Below are 16,439 nucleotides of genomic sequence, written 5' to 3'. Positions count from 1 at the left end.
AGTGGGGGTTCGAGAGCTCCCTGGGGCCAGTTGCTCTGGTTTGGAACAAGTCTGCTAAACTCTCTCCCTGATTCCCACCCTTTAGGTGGTTCCTTCAGTGAAGAGACTGAAAAGAAGTTTGAACACTTCAGTGGACTTATAACTAATCAGCTCTCTAAACGTTAAAGAAGCAGATGTGGCCACTTCTTGTCTTCAGGCCACGCCTGATCTTTCCTGGAACTTTACCCCTCTTACTGCCACACTCCCCTGCCTCCCTTTCCACTCCTCCCCACACTCCCCTATTCAGCCCAGCCCTCCTCCCCCTCAACTGCCTGCAGTCATGCCCAAGCTCAGGAGGAAGAAGATGTTCCTGACATCTATTGGGTACTGCTGCCTGATGTCTGGAGCTTGGGACAGTCCCTGGGGTCCAGGGCTAGAACTGGGCCTGGGGCTTATCCACTGGGCCATGGAGGCAGTGCCATATGGTACCAAGAGCCAGACTTGTCCAGGACCCCAGGTGCACAGTTTCAGCCCTTGACTTCGGGCGTCTTCAACCTGTCCCAACCAAGCCACAGTCAATCCAAGCCTGACCCCACTTAGCTCACCACAGATCAAATCTGTGGGGCCATTTTCTTCTCAAATTATGTTGGCAAATTTGGCATCAACCCAGAAGTGGTCAGGCTGAATCCCATTTCTCCTCCTCTTAGGTCTTTCTAGCAAACTTGAATATCTAGACCTTTCTTCCAACTAAACAAATTGCCTCTACTCTAGTGTATTCACATATATAAATGCTGCCACATGATTTCTGATTAGGTGAGGTCAGAGTTAGTGTTTCTACCCCACCCCCACTTTTTCAAGGATACCATTATTATATTATATTTTCACAGACTCTGAAATACAAAGTAATTTAGTGGCATTTAATATTGGGCATCCAAGCTTTTGAAAGAACAGCTCCAAAGAAAACCCAACCCACCTGTGTAAGTGACTCGCCTTTCTGTTGTTCCAATGCTGTGGGTAACTGATTCAGTGGTGCTATAACCAGGGTCCTGGGTGACAAGGACACTCACCAGACGCCATGTGTCATCATCGACACTTACACGTACTTGAAACTTCAAATAAAAGATTTATGATATGCATCTTGTGTTTCATTTGGGCTACTCCACCCAGTCCCTGGAGCAGATGGATCCCTTTGTTGAGTCAGCACAGCATAGCTTCAGTTCAAATCCATCAGCTTATGGTTTTAACCCTGCAGAGCTTGGTTCCCTACTGGCTGATGTAGCCACAAGATTCCTCATTCAGTACAGACCACAAGAGGAGCAGCTCCTGCCTTCTGAAATGTAAGGACATCACAGAAAAACAGCAAAAAATACAAGAGAAATAACTTTTCTTGAACTACTATGGTTTACGGAAATTTGGGGGGATGAAGGGGGAGTAATAGCATATGAGGACCAGATGGACAGCTACACTTAAGCAATCACTAGATTTCCCCAAGGGCAGTGCTGGACTTGGACACTAAGGAAGTGGGTGGTGACAGAGAATATGCATGTCAGCAGAGCAGGGACTCAGGGTTCTTCTGGCAGCAGCAGGGCCACTCTTACACAGATACCGAGCACCCAGTTGTATCAAGAGTATGTTAGGGCCCAGAAGATCAGAGGATCCATGTGACCCCAAAGCACCAGCTAAAGCCACCTTGGCACCAAGTCTGCTCAAACCTGAAGGGACCCTGGCCTCACCCATTCCTGTGAGGGAGGCAAACAGCACACATATCACATTTCACCTCTCGGCTCTGTCCACACTGATTTCTGCAAGGAGCTCTTTTGTAACCTACACCAGACAAGTAACACGAGGACCATCCCTTGGCAATGCCATTAGCCCCCAGTTAGCTGCTCTGTAGCACAGGATGGAAGGTTGGGGTACCCAACCTTTTGCAGGAGACTGGCAAGTGTCACAGAACAGGAGCAACCAACACCCCTACACCTGTGCAATGAAACCCTGTAGGCCCAGCTGGGATCTTCCAGGCCCAGCTCCTAGGGCGCCCTAATTTCAGCAGGCCCAGGCCTAACAAGGGAGATTGGACAGCACCCCCTAGTGTCCATGGCAGACCACCACATTTTGAAGCAATCACATTATAACTTTAGATTTTAATTTTTTCTCAACTTCTTGAACTAGACCAAACTAAAGCCCACCACACCCCACAGTGAAGCTCCCACACTAGTGCCAGCCTATGCAGGGCTGCTCTGGTGTCTACAAAGGCTTTTGGTGTTGGGGCACCAGGCTTAGTGCCCAGGCACCTGCTCAGCCTTTGGGGCCTCAGGGTGGTAGGGGCTTCTCTACCCCAGGTCGCTCTTTCTTTCTGTGTTGGAGCCCCAAAGCCCGGGCCACCAGCCTCCGGGCCACCGCTGTGTTTGTCTGTGGTCTCTCCTTTCCCAGATTCAGGAGCTCTAAAAGGAAAGCAGAACATTGTACACCTAATTAACAGCACTGAATAAGATATCTGAATGTGGTTAAAAAGGAAAATTTTAGGTTGTATAATTGTTATTAAAATAAAATTAAAAAAAAATCCATAGGGCTGTATACAGACACTGAACCCTAAAATGAACTATGGACTATAGTTAATCATACAATTATAGAAATGTTCTTTCATCAACTGCAACAAATGTACCATACTAAACCATATAGAAACTGTATTTTATGTGTGATTTTTTGTAAATCTACAACTTCTCTAATAAAAAATTTAAAAAATAAAAATAAAATTAAACTAAGAAACAGAAAGGCCCACGGGGTAATGAGTTGCACTCAAGGCTCTGGCTACCTCTCCCCATGATACAGCAGCCTTACAGGCACTCTAAGCCAACTTCTAATTCTGTGTGTGTGGGGTCTGAGGCTCAGCTGCCCCCATGGCATGCCAGATGCTAGTGAGGGGGGCCTACTTAAGGGCTCCAGGCCTCACCGGACCGAGCTCCCTGCAGGATCCTGACCCAATCCCCTCACCTTTGCTGTGCCCTTGTTTCCCCATCTGTAAACACTGTTAACTCTGCCTACCTCCAAGCTTTATAGGGAGCGCTCTTTGGGAAGGGATTCACATCAGGATGGGACACCTAGAACTCTCTGACCTACCAACAGTACAACAGGATATTGACTGTCCGCCAGAAGTCTGGGACAAAGCTATTTTAGCAACCATAAGAGCACAGATGCCCTCAGCAGGCCTCTTCCAGGCCTGGTTTGCTGGTCACTGCTTTGCAGCCACAGAAACCTGGTCTCTGAGAACTTCTACCATGCTCTCTAGAAGAGGAAAGGTGAAGGAACTAACATTTCATTTGACACCTCTGTGTGTCCATCACCATCCTAGGCTGGTCTCCTAGGCTGTTCCTCTCAATCCTCCAGTCTATTCTTTACAATTTACCCTCTACAGATAAAGAAACCACTCACAGACATTAAGTGACTTGCTCAAGGTCAACTTAAATAAGTGACAGCCAGGATCACACCCCAGGCTGACCCCAAAGCCCAAGCTCTTTTTACTTTATTACAGAATGTTTCCAGGGCCTACACAAAAAAGACCAAGCCTTTCCCTAACAACACCCGGAAGAGAGTGTGAGTGTTAGCACAACCACCTCCCCCACCCCCCAAAAAACAGGAGCTGTCAGTTACTATCCCCTGATGGAGCCCTCATTTCTTAAATACCCCTAAGCCTTTGGGAGAACACAGCCCCACCAGTCATAGCCCAGGGGTCCTAAAGAGCAGAGAAATGAAGAAGGGGAAAATGAGTCAGAAGGGAGAGACCTCACCCTGCCCAAACTTGCACATATACCCTTCCCATCCAGAAAGAACTGGCTTCCTTACTTGGTCTCTGCAAGGCTTTAAGCTTGGACTGCTTGGTTCCCTGTGTGAGGGGCCGGATCTTAAGCATTGAGAATTCTCTGGTCAGGGCTTCTGCAGCTATGGAAGGAAAACAGATCTGGAGACATCCCCAGCCTCCTGCATTAGGCCCCCTCTGGTCCTAGGTGCACACGTATCACCCCAAACTGATGCTACCTGCTCTGTGCAGCCCATTCAAGGATCAGGGACAGGGCTGCTCTGGCTCCACTGTGAGGGCAAGAGAGAACTGCCATATACATTCCTTATGCCCTGGAGCCCTGCAGGCCTGCGAGAGGGATGCCTATGCTCTCAAAACTATGTATAATCCAGCTTCCCCACACTCCCCACTATACTGATCAGGGGCCACCCAGACAGGTTACAATTCTGACTTCAGGAGAGGCAGGCTTCCTGCCTTCCAGGAAAGCCCAGATCTTAAAACAAAGTGTACCTTTATTTACCATTCAAGATCCTCCTGGGAGACCTACACACACTGCTCTGAGTTACACTATAGAATGAAGTCTTCAGGACCATGGAGCACTTGGTACATGTGCATTTAGACACACATGTAAGAGCTAAGGGGTTTCAGGTCCAAAACACCCACTATTTTACACATGAGTTAGCAAACCAGGACATGTCAAGTCCACACAATTTGTGGCAAAGCCAAGGGAACAGACAGGGATCCCTCTTCCCCACCCCCCAGCTCCATGCTCACCAGGTGGCCTCTTGGCCTTCTCTTCCTCCCTCCTTTTCAGCACAATCCTCACTGGGGTTTGAGCCCCAACCCCACTGCTCCCCAAACACCAGCCCCCTTCCCTGAAACCTCAGGCTCTGCTGAGGACTGACCCACACCAGCCATGGCTGCTCCCAGCTCCACTGTTTAGAGGCTATGGTGCCAAGAAGCCCAGCCAAGTGCATGGGGGTAAAGGGTGTTACTATTTATAAATACACAAAAAGGGGCAGTAGTATGACAGGGGCAGTGGACCCTTGCAGCACAGAAAAGTAGCTGAGGGGTGAAGGGACATGAGTTATAGTCAGGAGGCCTGGGTGGTATCCCCAGCTTTGATTCTGAGAGGCTCTGTAACCTTGAACAAACCACTGACATTCTGGGAGTCTCAGCTCTTTATCAGTGAAATGGAGGTCATTTCAGTGAAAACTGAATGAGAATGCATTAGCTTGCATTATATAAAACTACCAGTATTTGCATGCTTTTGATCTATTAAAACAGCACTTTCATATGATTTAATTTAATATGTAGAAATACCTAGGGCATGACAAATGCTCAGCAAATGTCACCTGAATCCAAAATCCTTGAACTGAAGGCACTAACCTGAATATGAACGGCTAAGGATTTATTACTGTGAGCTTCCTGGGTCAAGTCCCACACTGCTCCCACTTGGATTTAGGGATAAGGTTGGCTGGGGCAGAGCTCCATGAGCCTGCTTGGTCAGCTTAACCTGCACCCTGAAGAATGGCAATCCTTCCCCCAGGAAAACCAGTTCTCCCTGGATTCAAGGGTCCTTCCCCTCTCAAGGGTGGTCAGAGAAAGGGCTGAGTCCACTGTGAAAGCTACATTACATTACCTGATGTCAGGCAGGGAAAGATGCCGAGTGCATGAGTGTCATCCACCCACTGAATCTTGAAACCCTTCTCTCTGTGCCGGGGGAGAGGAGACAGAGTGATTATGAAAGCAAACGATTAAAACACTTTCCTCCTAAAAGGGAAGTTCCCTTCCACTTTCAGGTTGCAAATACTGTAAGTCCAAGACAAGTTCTAACCTCTTGGAGAAGAAGACAACTAATTGCAGCAATTTCTCTGAAAACCATTAAATTAGCTTCAGAGAGACAAATGCCATCCCTGTTAATATGTTAGGTGGGTCCCTGTCTACAAGAACTGAAGCAGCCAGGACTTGAAGAGTTCATATAGTACAATGCCAAGGATGAGGAAGGTTCCTACAGGCACCGTCCCAGCCAGGCCAAGAGCATGGATTCTGAGGCCTGAGATTATAGGACCTAAATTAAGCCTATCAATGTTACTGTTCCCAGTAAACCTTTATTTCTATGGCTCAGGAAGGTACCACCAACTCTGGGGCCCGCGAAAGGCCAAAAGCAGTTCTGGACCACCCACCCGGCTCCGTGGGAGCTCAATGAACCCCACCAGGTTGTTCAAGCCCAGCTCACCCAAGGAAAACGACCCCACACAGGCCCAGCTCACCCAAGGAAAAGGTTCTATACAGAGACGGGTCTCAGTCTGCTGGGATATAGGGCAAGAGCAGATGAGAGGGCTGCTGCCCACCCCAGGAACCTGATGGCGGGACCCCTAGTCCTGGCAGATGTGAGCACACACAGCAGGGTGGGGATCCACTGCTCTATGGCAGCAGGACAAGCTCTGGGGCCTCTGGAATGTGCCTACAATAAAAAAATCAGCTCTCCTCTTCCCCATGGTCAAGGCCAACAATATGAACTGCTCAGAAGCACAGAGCCCAAAGCAACCACATCCATCTTCTACCTCTCTGGATCATTAGGCACAGGAGATGGGGCCAGCAAGTGTTTCCAACAGCAAAGGGAGTTCCTAGAAGCTCCAGAAGGCAATACTACTGCCCCCCTACAGCCCTGCCAGCACTCACCGGAACTCAGAAAATGCCGCCAGTAGGTCCTCTGTCTTGAGTGCTGGTTCAAAATCATAAATCTCCACCACATGGGCCAAGTCCTTCTCCCCTGGAAGTTCCTCTACAAAAGAGGATGTGTCCACATAGATCTTCTCTACCTGAATCTCCTTCTCAGTCAGGTTGTCTGTTATCTGGGAGAGAATGGACCCTTTAGCAAGGGGAGCTCTGATAGGCAGGGCACCAAATACCTGATACAGAAACCACACCCTGAAAGTCCTGCAGGCTCCTCATTTGACAGGGAGGAGAGGGTAAAAGGTGGCATTCCACAATGGCCCTGCCTGGCGGGAATTTGGGAAGGTGGCATGATAGCAGCCTGGGCTGGAAAAACAGGAAGCATGAGTTTGAGGAGAGGTAATTTTCTTCTATGGGGTTCTCACTAGGAGACTGGTGCTCAGTTACATTGCTTTATGTAATCCTGAAAATAACATTAGTAAATCCATTTTACAGTTGGGGAAACTAAAAGTAAAGAGTTAAGTAATTTGCCCCAAAGGACAAAACCAGTAAAAAAGAGAGCTGGGCAAGTGCAAGAGCTTTTCTTCCCTTAGAGATGATGGTATATTAATCAAGTCTTTCTGGTCTCCACTCCTCATCTATAAAACAAGAAAAGGTGTCCGCCTTCCCAACCTAACACCAAAAGCAGTCTCAGGAGCACACACACAGTTCCATGGTTGTAAAACAAAGCTTCAGGTATAAACGTAATTTTCATGACCAACATTTGTTATGAAACACTTCCACTTCCACTCCATTACCTTGTGAAGTATGTATATATGTATGCATGTATTATTATAATATTATCTGCTTTTTTCAGATAAGAAACTAATACTTAGAAGAGCAAAATGACTTACTCTAGATCAAATGACTCCTAAATGGTTGGACTGAGACCCAGATCCACACCTCCCCTAGCTCTACAGCTTGGGCCTCCTCTTTTCCGACCTGTAAGACCCGACTCCTTCTGGCAAGATCCCCATGTCGGGTCACGGTGGCTCAGCAGGCAAGAATGCTTGCCTGCAATCCCAGAGGGCCCGGGTTCATTTCCCAGTTCCTGCCCATGTAAAAAAATATATATATATATCCCCATTTCCCTCCCCAATGCTTCCTAAAGGAACAACTATCACCCCATACCCAGCTCTAACTCATTCCATACAAACCCACCCACCACACCATGACCTTTGTCCTCGTCCACCCACAGCTACACCCACCTCGCTTCTGCCCCCCCTTTTCTGGGCTTAAGAGCTCATCACCTCCTGCAGAAGCTCACTGTAATCGTCCTCTGAACAGCTGCCAGGCTCTGCCTCTTCCACCTCTTCCTCTTCCTCCTCTGCCACTGTGCTCTTCTTCAGCTGATTCCCACTCGCCTCTTCCAAGTTCAACCGCAGGCTGGACACAAACTGTTGGGTCATCTCTAACCCTTCTCCCTCTCCTAAGTGACTTTCAGGTCCTGGGGACTCAGTGCCCACCGGGTCCTGCAATGGCTCATTCACACAATTTTGGCTCCAGCCCTTTAGGTTCTTTGTTGACTGAGGCACTGATACAGGGAGTCCCTCATCAGGATGAGGGTCCCCAGTGCCAATATCTCCACATTCTTCTGGGGTCCCACCAGCCACAGCCTCTCCCTTGAACCCTGGAGCAAGGGTTGGTGCCTCTTCTTCTTGCCTGCACCGCACTCGGGGCACATATAAAACCTGGTCCGGCTTGCGTCCACGATGCCACCGGCCGGCCCACGACCCTCGGGGACCAGCGGCTGTTCCCTGGTTTGAGCTGGGCCGAAGACCACGGTACTTGCCAGGGTGGGAGGCAGGAGGGTGGCAGGGGCCAGAGAGGCCATCTGAACTGGGCAACCTGAAGCAGGGGCAGGAGGAGGAAATCAGTGTAGTGTTTGAGCCCAAAGGAAAATGGTTCACAGGAACCACTCATTCAGGCATCAGGCTCTCGAATCAGCATTAGGCCAAATCCAAAGCCAAAATGATTCACAAAAATCTCAGGGAGGCATCGTGTTAGAGGTTGAATGCCATCACCCAAGAAGTCGAAAGCAGCTAGTTCTCCCCCCAGTGTTGCAAACCAAATTAGAGAAGGCTAGATTTTTGGTTAGTTACCAGGCAAGGTAAATGTTTGCATTTAGGACTGTGTTAGTAGAATATGTAACCTCATAGATACTGGGTAATTGGAGCTGAAGGGATACAGATTGTACAACAGGACTGATTATAAAAATTTAGAAATGGATAGCACAATACTACCTAACTATAATACAATAATGTGAGAACACTGAATGAAGCTGAATGTGAGAATGATTGAGGGATGAGGCCTAGGGGCACAAATGAAATCAGAAGGAAAGATAGACAATAAAGACTAAGATGGTAAATCTAGGAATGCCTAGAGTGTATAATGATATGTGCAAATTTAAAAATGTTTCTGCATGAGGAAGAACAAAGGAATGTCAATAACGCAGGGTACTGAAAATAGATGGTAATTAATATTTTAAAACTTTAACGTATGTGTGAGACAAGCAAAAAAGGTTTATTTGGTACAAAATTTATATTTTGACTAGTGCATTTCCTAATATAACTTATGTGGATAGCTTAATCGAACACCATAGTACTTGGAACCTTGCGTAGGGCATGAGATTTTGTAGGTTTGTCCAGAGTGATGCCCAGATAAATCCCAGAGCGATTTGAACAGCAAATAGGGAACTATTTGCAGAGTCCCTTAAGGGGAATGGTGAGAAAGGGGGAAAATTCAACTTCCCCAAGTGGAGAATTCTTGATATTCTCACAGATAGTGGGGACAACCAAAGCAACAGGCTGAGCCTCCAATCTTAGGGCTTGTTCATATGAAACTAAATCCTACAAAGGATAGGCTAAGCCTACTTAAAATTAGGCCTAAGAGTCACCCCCAAGAGAAACTCTTCTGTTGCTCAGATGTGGCCTCTCTCTCTCAGCTGACACAGCAAGCAAACTCACTGTCCTCCCCCTCTCTACGTAGGACATGACTCCCAGGGGTATGATCTTCCTGGCAACATGGGACAGAAATCCTAGAATGAGCTAGAACTCAGCATCAAGGGATTGAGAAAATCTTCTCGACCAAAAGGGAGAAGAGAGAAATGAGACAAAATAAAGTGTCAATGACTGAGAGACTCCAAACAGTCCAGAGGTTATCCTGGAGGTTATTCTTATGCATTAAATAGATATCATCTGTTTAGTTAAGGTGTAATGGAGAGGCTGGAGAGAACTGCCTGAAAATGTGGAGCTGTGCTCCGGTGGCCATGTTTCTTGAAGATAATTGTATGATGATATGGCTATCACAGTGTAACTGTGTGGTTGTGAAAGCCTTGTGTCTGATGCTCCTTTTATCTACCTTATCAACAGACAAGTAAAACATATGGATTAAAAATAAATAATAGGGAGAATAAATGTTAAAATAAATTTAGTAGATTGAAATGCTGATGATCAGTGAAGGGAGGGGTAAGGGGTATGGTATGTATGAATTTTTTTCTGTTTTCTTTTCATTGCTTTTTCTGAATTGATGCAGATGTTCTAAGAAATGATCATGATGATGAATATGCAACAATGTGATGATAGTGTGAGTTACTGATTATATAACAAAACCAGAATGATCATATGATAAGAATGTTTGCATTTGTATGTGGTTATGGTATCAAATAAATTTTAAAAAGATTTTATAATAAAAATATTTAAACAAAAAAAGGGAACCATTTTGGAAAAAGCTTTAAAACCCATAGAGCCAGAGACTATGGGAGATGTAGAAAGAAAATGACCTCCAGGAAGCTGTTGAAGAAGCCTGGAGAGAAAGCTAGCAGTCATCACCATGTGCCTAAAAAAAGAAAAAAAAAGAAAGAAAAGAAAAAAAAAAAAGAAAAATATGTAACCTTAAGCACCAGGATCATAGTCATCATGATTAGAGTGCTCATTCTGAGAGATGCACATGGAAGGAGAGACGCCTAAAGCAGCAGCATACTTGCTTCTCCATTTCCTTGTCTCTCTGGGATACTACCTTACTGGGAAAAATGGGAAAACCCTCACTACTTAAATTGCTCTCTTTCTCTCTCTTTTTGCCCAAAAAGTTTATAGTTGAGTTTGCCAAGTGAATTCCACAAACAATGTATGTTGCCACTACTGCTGAAGCAAAAGGAGCACTAAATTTTAGCAGGTAAGCTGGAGACAGAGGCAGCAGCCTAGGGATTCCCAGATCTGGTTCCCAACAAGCACCGCCCTCCCAGGGGCTGACCAGCTGACCTGACCACCCACAATGAACCAAGGAAGGCCCTCTGAGGCGGCAGAATACAAACCTGATGTCCACATGACAGATGACTGTTCTCCTCTTCCAGCCCTCCCCAACAGAGAAACTGCTCAAGAGATCAAAATTTTCTGCTGTCCTATGAATCAAGTACCTGAGGCGACTGGAGAGCGGAGGGAAAAGAAGTACCCTAGGAAGGGACCAGAAGAAGTGCTGAGCAGGGGCTTCAGGTCCGTATCCCAGGCCTGACCCCTACCAGGTCCACTGACAGTTTAAAGTTGACGTAACACTAGGCTCCTTCTGCCCCTCTTGGTTCCCAGCCAGACCGCAAAGGACCTGAGCATAGAGATTTTTCACAGCAAGGATCCAAAGGGAGCTACTGGTCCCATCCCCATTCCTTCTTAGCCCCTTCAGTCTCCAGGTGCTACTCAGAGTTACAAAGAAAGGATGCAGTTGGGAGAAGCCAAGGAATGTCTGTTATTAGGATTAAAGGTCAAGGTCTGAGCCAGCTGCAAGGGGGGCGTAGGTGGCTCCAGGTAAACCCTGCCCTTCCTAGGGACAAACTGGGCAGGCAGCTGCAGCTCCTCCACTGCCCTCACCCCAGCTTACTTTGACAGCTGTTTCTGGAGCAGGAAGCGGTCCAGCTCCTCCTGAATCCGGTGGACAAAGTCATTTTCAGCCGAGGAGAGGAAGACACCGTCCAAACAGAGAAGGGCCAGGGTGACAGGTGGGAGAGCCTGCGGGGAAGATGGGCAGGGTCCGGGATGAGAGCCCAGATCGTGGGCCCCCCCACAACCCTGCCAAGTCGGTGCTAAAAGGGCCTTAGGAGACCATCTGGTCCAACGTCTCTCCTTTTACAAAGGAAGAAACGGGCTCAGAGAAGGGGAAGTGATGAGCCCAGAGCCACCCCACCCCCGGCAGGTCAAAAGAAGGGCAGGGGGCAGGTCTCCTGAGTGCTGGTTGAGTGCTCCTTCCCCCGCACCGAGTTTAAGGCCGAGGAATGGCGGCCGACCCCGCGCGCGTCTCTCGCTCTCCCAGGGTGTTCCCAGTTAGGGCGGCCTCCTCGCCCAGCCCCGTCGCTTCGGCGGCTGCTGGGAGGAATCCTGGGTCCCAGCGGCTCGGCGCCGGCCCTCGGGAAACCGAAAGGAGCCGCCCCGCGTCGGCCGCACGGCGCGCTCACCCCGGCTGCGGGCCGGGCGGGGCTGCCTCGGGCCTGCTCCTCCGGCACCCCGCACCGAGCGCTGGCGGCCCGCGGCCGGCGGCCAGAGCGCAGCCCCGTCGCCCCTTGCCTGCTCTGGAACGAGGGGGCCCCGGGCCTCGCCGGGCAAGACCCGGAGGGGGCGACCCTGCCCAGCAGCCGCACTCACCCAGCCCACAGCGCCGCGTCGCCGCCGCTCCGAAGGTCCCCAGAAAGCCTGCGTTCCCCGGCGCTCCGAGGACAGGCTGGGCCCTCGGCGGAGCCGCAGCGCCCCCGCGCGGCCTGGGGGTGGCCTCGCAGGGGCAGCTGAGAAAGCCGAGTCGGCCCCCATTGGGCGCCCGCACCTACCACTAACTCAATTATTGCTTATGCCCAGGACAGGCATAGGTTGTTGCTTTTTTTTTTTTTTAATGAGAAAACCTTGACCCAGAAAGGTAAAATAACTTGTCCAAAGTTGCACAGATAGAAATTCTAGATTTTTGCTTTGAGAAGAGATGGGTCGGATTCCCAAGTTTTTTCTCTACATTTTTTGTCTCCATGTCAGCATGCCGTGTTCCCAAATCACTTAAGTTCAGCAAACGCTTTTAAGTGGCTACTACATACCAGGTAGTACCTGATTTCTGGCCCATGAGTCCTCTCCCTAGGGACATAATAGGAATAGGGTGGAAGGGGATTTCTGAGAACCAAGTATTTCAGCACATTTTAACCACTACGTCCCTTGCATTTTCCCTCATTGAGGGAACCTGCAAATACAGGGACCTCACTCTATGGATCTTTGACAGCTATACAAGCCTGTGGGTAACTGACTGGTTAGCCACAAGCCTAGTGATTTTTGGGCCATCAAATTTCACTGCCCTGCTCCATCCAAAAGTAACTCCTGCATCCACCTTAAATAGGACTTGACATCCTGACCATCAGACAGCCTGTTGGGCGGGCTATTCTAATCTAGGAGACCAAGGAATCTCCTTTTCCCTGAGAGATGTTAAATGTAAGCCCTTGATCATCCTGAATCCAGAAGTTTAGAGCAAAGCAGGGCCCTGAACTAATAGCTCTTAAGGTACAGCTTTTAGTACCAGGGTGGTACTGGGTGAGTGGCCCTGCAGTAGGGTATGGGTGGCGTTAGAGGAGGGAGGAGGTATGTCCCTGGAAAGGCCGACCAGAAGAACAGGGCTGGGAACACAGAAATGAAGAAAAATTAAGATGCATTTTGCTCATTCACAGTTTTTCCCAGAGTATTTGTAAGAAAGCTGGTGCTGTTCTACTACATTTATCTTCCCAGATAACCATCAAGAAGAATAAAAAGGACTGAGAATAAAGACAAAACCAAGTTCAGAGGGAACTCAGGGAACCAAGTCATGGGTCTCCCTTCACAGCATGGTTGGGAGAGGAGATTCTGAGGAGCTAATGGGACCCCTGTGCCCATCCTGGGGTCAGAGGACAGGAGGGCAGTGGTCAGGACAGAGAAACCCGTTTGCCCACGCTCCATGCTGGCTTAATGGAAGTGGGAGCAGGGCTAGAGAGTGTTTGGTGGCCACACAGAGGTGTTGTGTTCTCTGATCAGATTTTCTTGCCTTGGGAAGTGTGAGGCCAGGAGGTAACCCCATTTAGCAGCTATTGGACCAGATGTGAACTGGGGAGGAAATCCATGCTGACTCAGAAAACAGGCCCAACTTTCTCAGCAATTCGGCTGTCTCTCTCTCCAAAGTGGAGGAACAACTCAAAAACTCAAGAAACAAGCCCTCACCTCTTTACGGCTCGTCCATGGTAAAGGTATTGCACAAATCCAGAGAGATTTGGTAGAAGCAAAGCCGTCAGAGGAAGGCTGCCCATGAACACAGTTTCTACCACACCCTCTTCAGGTAAGTCAGATAATGAACAGAAAAAAACAGTTCTTAGTGCCCAGTCCTCCACCGTGCCCACACTAATTCATACCAAATAGCAGATATGGATAAAGTAGTTCCCATTCAAAGGTGAGTAAACAGAACAGCAACAGCAAGAAAGCACAAAGGATGTGCAGAATTTCTGCAGCAAAAACAAAAGAAGAAAAAAACCCATCAGAGCAGGAAAAAGATGATAAAAGTATTTGGAAGATTCCCTTTGAGAAAACCGAAGAAAATTCCAGTTAACTGCTTCAAACACTCGAGAAAATCAGAGCATAATTTCCAAATCAAAATGGATAAACCAACAGACTGAAATGAAAAGGGAACTGTCAGAGTCCTGGAAAGATATAAATGAAAAAGTCGTTTTCATCATAGAAACAGCAAAAATTAGAGTCAACAAGGCTGAAAACAGATTAGTGAGATGGGGTAAAGAATTCAGAAAATAAAAGGTAACTATTATTTATAGAAGTTTACCATATAAACTACATTCATTTAATCTTTGCAGTGGGCGGGCCACGGTGGCTCAGCAGGCAGAGTTCCCGCTTGCCATGCCGGAGACCCGGGTTCGATTCCCGGTGCCTGCCCATGCAAAAAGAAAAATATAATCTTTGCAGTAGCCCTTTCAGGTGGAAAGTGTTACAGTTTACTATGGGAAACAAACTGAGGGCTAATGGAGAGGCACCCAGCCACATGCAGAGTTGGGAATCAAGACCAGGTCTAGCCTGGCTGCCCAGGTAAACACCACAAGGCTCTCTACCTTTAGAATGCTGTTAGTATTATCTTGATGCTATAGCAAATAGCCAGGAGCAGAAGTCAGACAGTAAATAAACTAGCTGAATCCAATCAGGTGGGGTAAGTGCTATAGAACATTCATACCTCCTATAGAAAATAGGAGGTATGAATGAAAGATTATAAAAGAATCGAACCCAGGGTACATATAGTTACAAACAGTCCCATAGTGACTCTAAATGACAATCTGGTGTAACTTCCTATGCCATGGGCAGAATTACTCCGGCCTCTGTGTCCCAGTCTCAAACCTCTCACTCTAAAAACAACCTTAGCCTGCTTGAGCTAGGAATACCTGGGCCTTAAATTGTCTACCCATAATCTCAGCTTGTTTGAGATGACACATTGCTCTCTTAAAGTTTAAATCTCTTTTCTACTCCAGGAAGGTTAAGTTTAAGAAGACTTAGTTTATGTTTGTTATTTAAAATGCTTGTAATATTACATGGTTTGGGTATATTGGAGAATCTAACACATTAGGTGGTGTGCCAGTTTGAAAGGATTTATGTACCCTAGAAAAGTCATGTTTTAATCCTGATCAATCTTGTGAGAGCAACAGTTTCTTCTAATCCCTATTCAGCACTGTGGGTTGGAAACTTGATTAGGTTATCGCCATGGAAATATGGCTCAATAATTGTGAATATTAAACTTGATTAGATGGAGATGTAGCACCACCCATTCTAAGTGGGTTTTGATTAGTTTGCTGGAATTCTATAAAAGAGGAGACAATTTGGAGAGACTTCCTTTTGAGAACGAGGAGAGAGCCGGAGAACCACGACAGAAAGACGAGAGAACCAGAGAGTTCACCAGCCAGTGACCTTTGGAGATGAAGAAGGAAAATGCCTCCCCAGGGGGCTTCATGAAGCAAGAGGCCTGGAGAGAAAGCTAGCAGATGCTGCCATGTTCACCATGTGCCCCTCTAGCTGAGAGAGAAACGTTGAACGTCATCAGCCTTCTTGAACCAAGCTATCTTTCCCTGGATGCCTTAGATTGGATATTTCTATATCCTTGCTCTAATTGGGACAATTTCACAGCCTTAGAACTGTAAACTAGCAACTTATTAAATTCCCCTTTTTAAAAGCCATTCTGTTTCTGAAATATTGCATTCTGGCAGGTAGCAAACTAGAACAGGTGGTAATTCCAATACAAAATATGAAATGGATCTCAAACTTACAGTTTTAAATGGGCAGATGTAAGAGATTTTGATTAAGTTTATAAACAGTGTTATAATGTTAAAGAAAACAGATTTACAATATTTTAAGATCCACCAAGAGTAATTAAAGTACAGGACAAAGGAAGGTTTTGCTTCATAAATGTCAGTTCACCAGTTATCTATTTGATGTGTTTGGCCAAAAAAGCAGTACGTTTGCTTCTGGGAAAATGAAGTGGACACACTTTTTTCCTATTCCTTCCTCTAAATACAACTCGGGACATGTATATAAAACAAACATAGGAAGACAGCATTGTAAAAATAGAGAGAAAAAGGAAGACTGGCTTGGGACCTCAGAATCCAAGGAATGACACTATGTTGAGTTCCCTGGATTTTCTTTTTGCCTCATATTCTTAACCTGGAACTGAAGAAGCCAGCAACACAGACATACCAGCAGACACAGCCAAAAAGTCCCAATAAAAGCATTGTCTCTCCAGTCTAAGAACCAGGAGAGGAACAGCCTAGCAATACAGAAAACTTTGAGACACAACTGGGATACCTCACCAACCACCATCCCATCCATGCCAGCTAAGGCCAAGTGGGAGTTTAGACCTCCACCCTCGCCAGGTTGTAACAGGGCACCGCAGCCCCCACCAACATGATGTCACAGAAGGCCAA

General features: G+C 47.2%; 2 protein-coding genes and 1 long non-coding RNA gene across 4 annotated transcripts in view; 1 reads left to right on the top strand and 2 right to left on the bottom strand.

Annotated features, from left to right (window-relative positions):
• Positions 1-1,115, top strand: part of LOXL2 (lysyl oxidase like 2) — a 95,045-nt gene extending 93,930 nt beyond the window's left edge. For both annotated transcript variants that reach the window (XM_077152793.1, XM_077152792.1), the window contains exon 14: positions 86-1,115. In XM_077152793.1, coding sequence (XP_077008908.1) covers positions 86-165 — 80 coding nt within the window. In that variant the 3' untranslated portion in view covers positions 166-1,115. The remainder of the gene's footprint in view (positions 1-85) is intronic.
• A 985-nt stretch (positions 1,116-2,100) lies between these two features.
• Positions 2,101-12,294, bottom strand: R3HCC1 (R3H domain and coiled-coil containing 1). The gene is made up of 8 exons (XM_077152797.1): positions 12,118-12,294; positions 11,360-11,487; positions 10,803-10,940; positions 7,741-8,338; positions 6,458-6,630; positions 5,415-5,485; positions 3,820-3,915; positions 2,101-2,420 (listed from the first exon to the last, which is right to left on the bottom strand). The coding sequence occupies exons 1-8, from the start codon at positions 12,277-12,279 to the stop codon at positions 2,290-2,292; spliced, it is 1,497 nt and encodes a 498-aa protein (XP_077008912.1). The 5' UTR covers positions 12,280-12,294; the 3' UTR covers positions 2,101-2,289.
• A 300-nt stretch (positions 12,295-12,594) lies between these two features.
• LOC143677149 (uncharacterized) lies at positions 12,595-16,401 on the bottom strand. Its single transcript, XR_013172406.1, has 3 exons — positions 16,321-16,401; positions 13,693-13,801; positions 12,595-13,118 (listed from the first exon to the last, which is right to left on the bottom strand). It is a non-coding gene; the product is annotated as an uncharacterized LOC143677149 (long non-coding RNA).
• Positions 16,402-16,439: the final 38 nt, after the last annotated feature.

The sequence above is a fragment of the Tamandua tetradactyla genome, chromosome 3 (genome assembly GCF_023851605.1).
Source record: "Tamandua tetradactyla isolate mTamTet1 chromosome 3, mTamTet1.pri, whole genome shotgun sequence".
In the NCBI taxonomy this organism is placed as follows: Eukaryota; Metazoa; Chordata; class Mammalia; order Pilosa; family Myrmecophagidae; genus Tamandua; species Tamandua tetradactyla.
The sequence above is the reverse complement of the archived record's forward strand: the minus strand, read 5'-3'. Positions and strand labels throughout refer to the sequence as shown.

What these genes read in the sequence shown, in the direction of transcription:
- R3HCC1 (XM_077152797.1), bottom strand. Translation starts at nt 12,279, where the DNA reads ATGGGGGCCGACTCGGCTTTCTCAGCTGCCCCTGCGAGGCCACCCCCA. An exon ending in GACGCGGCGCTGTGGGCTGG is followed by an intron (nt 11,488 to 12,117) that starts GTGAGTGCGGCT and finishes TCTTCCCCGCAG; the next exon opens with GCTCTCCCACCTGTCACCCT. An exon ending in CTCCAGAAACAGCTGTCAAA is followed by an intron (nt 10,941 to 11,359) that starts GTAAGCTGGGGT and finishes GTCCCTTCCTAG; the next exon opens with GGTACTTCTTTTCCCTCCGC.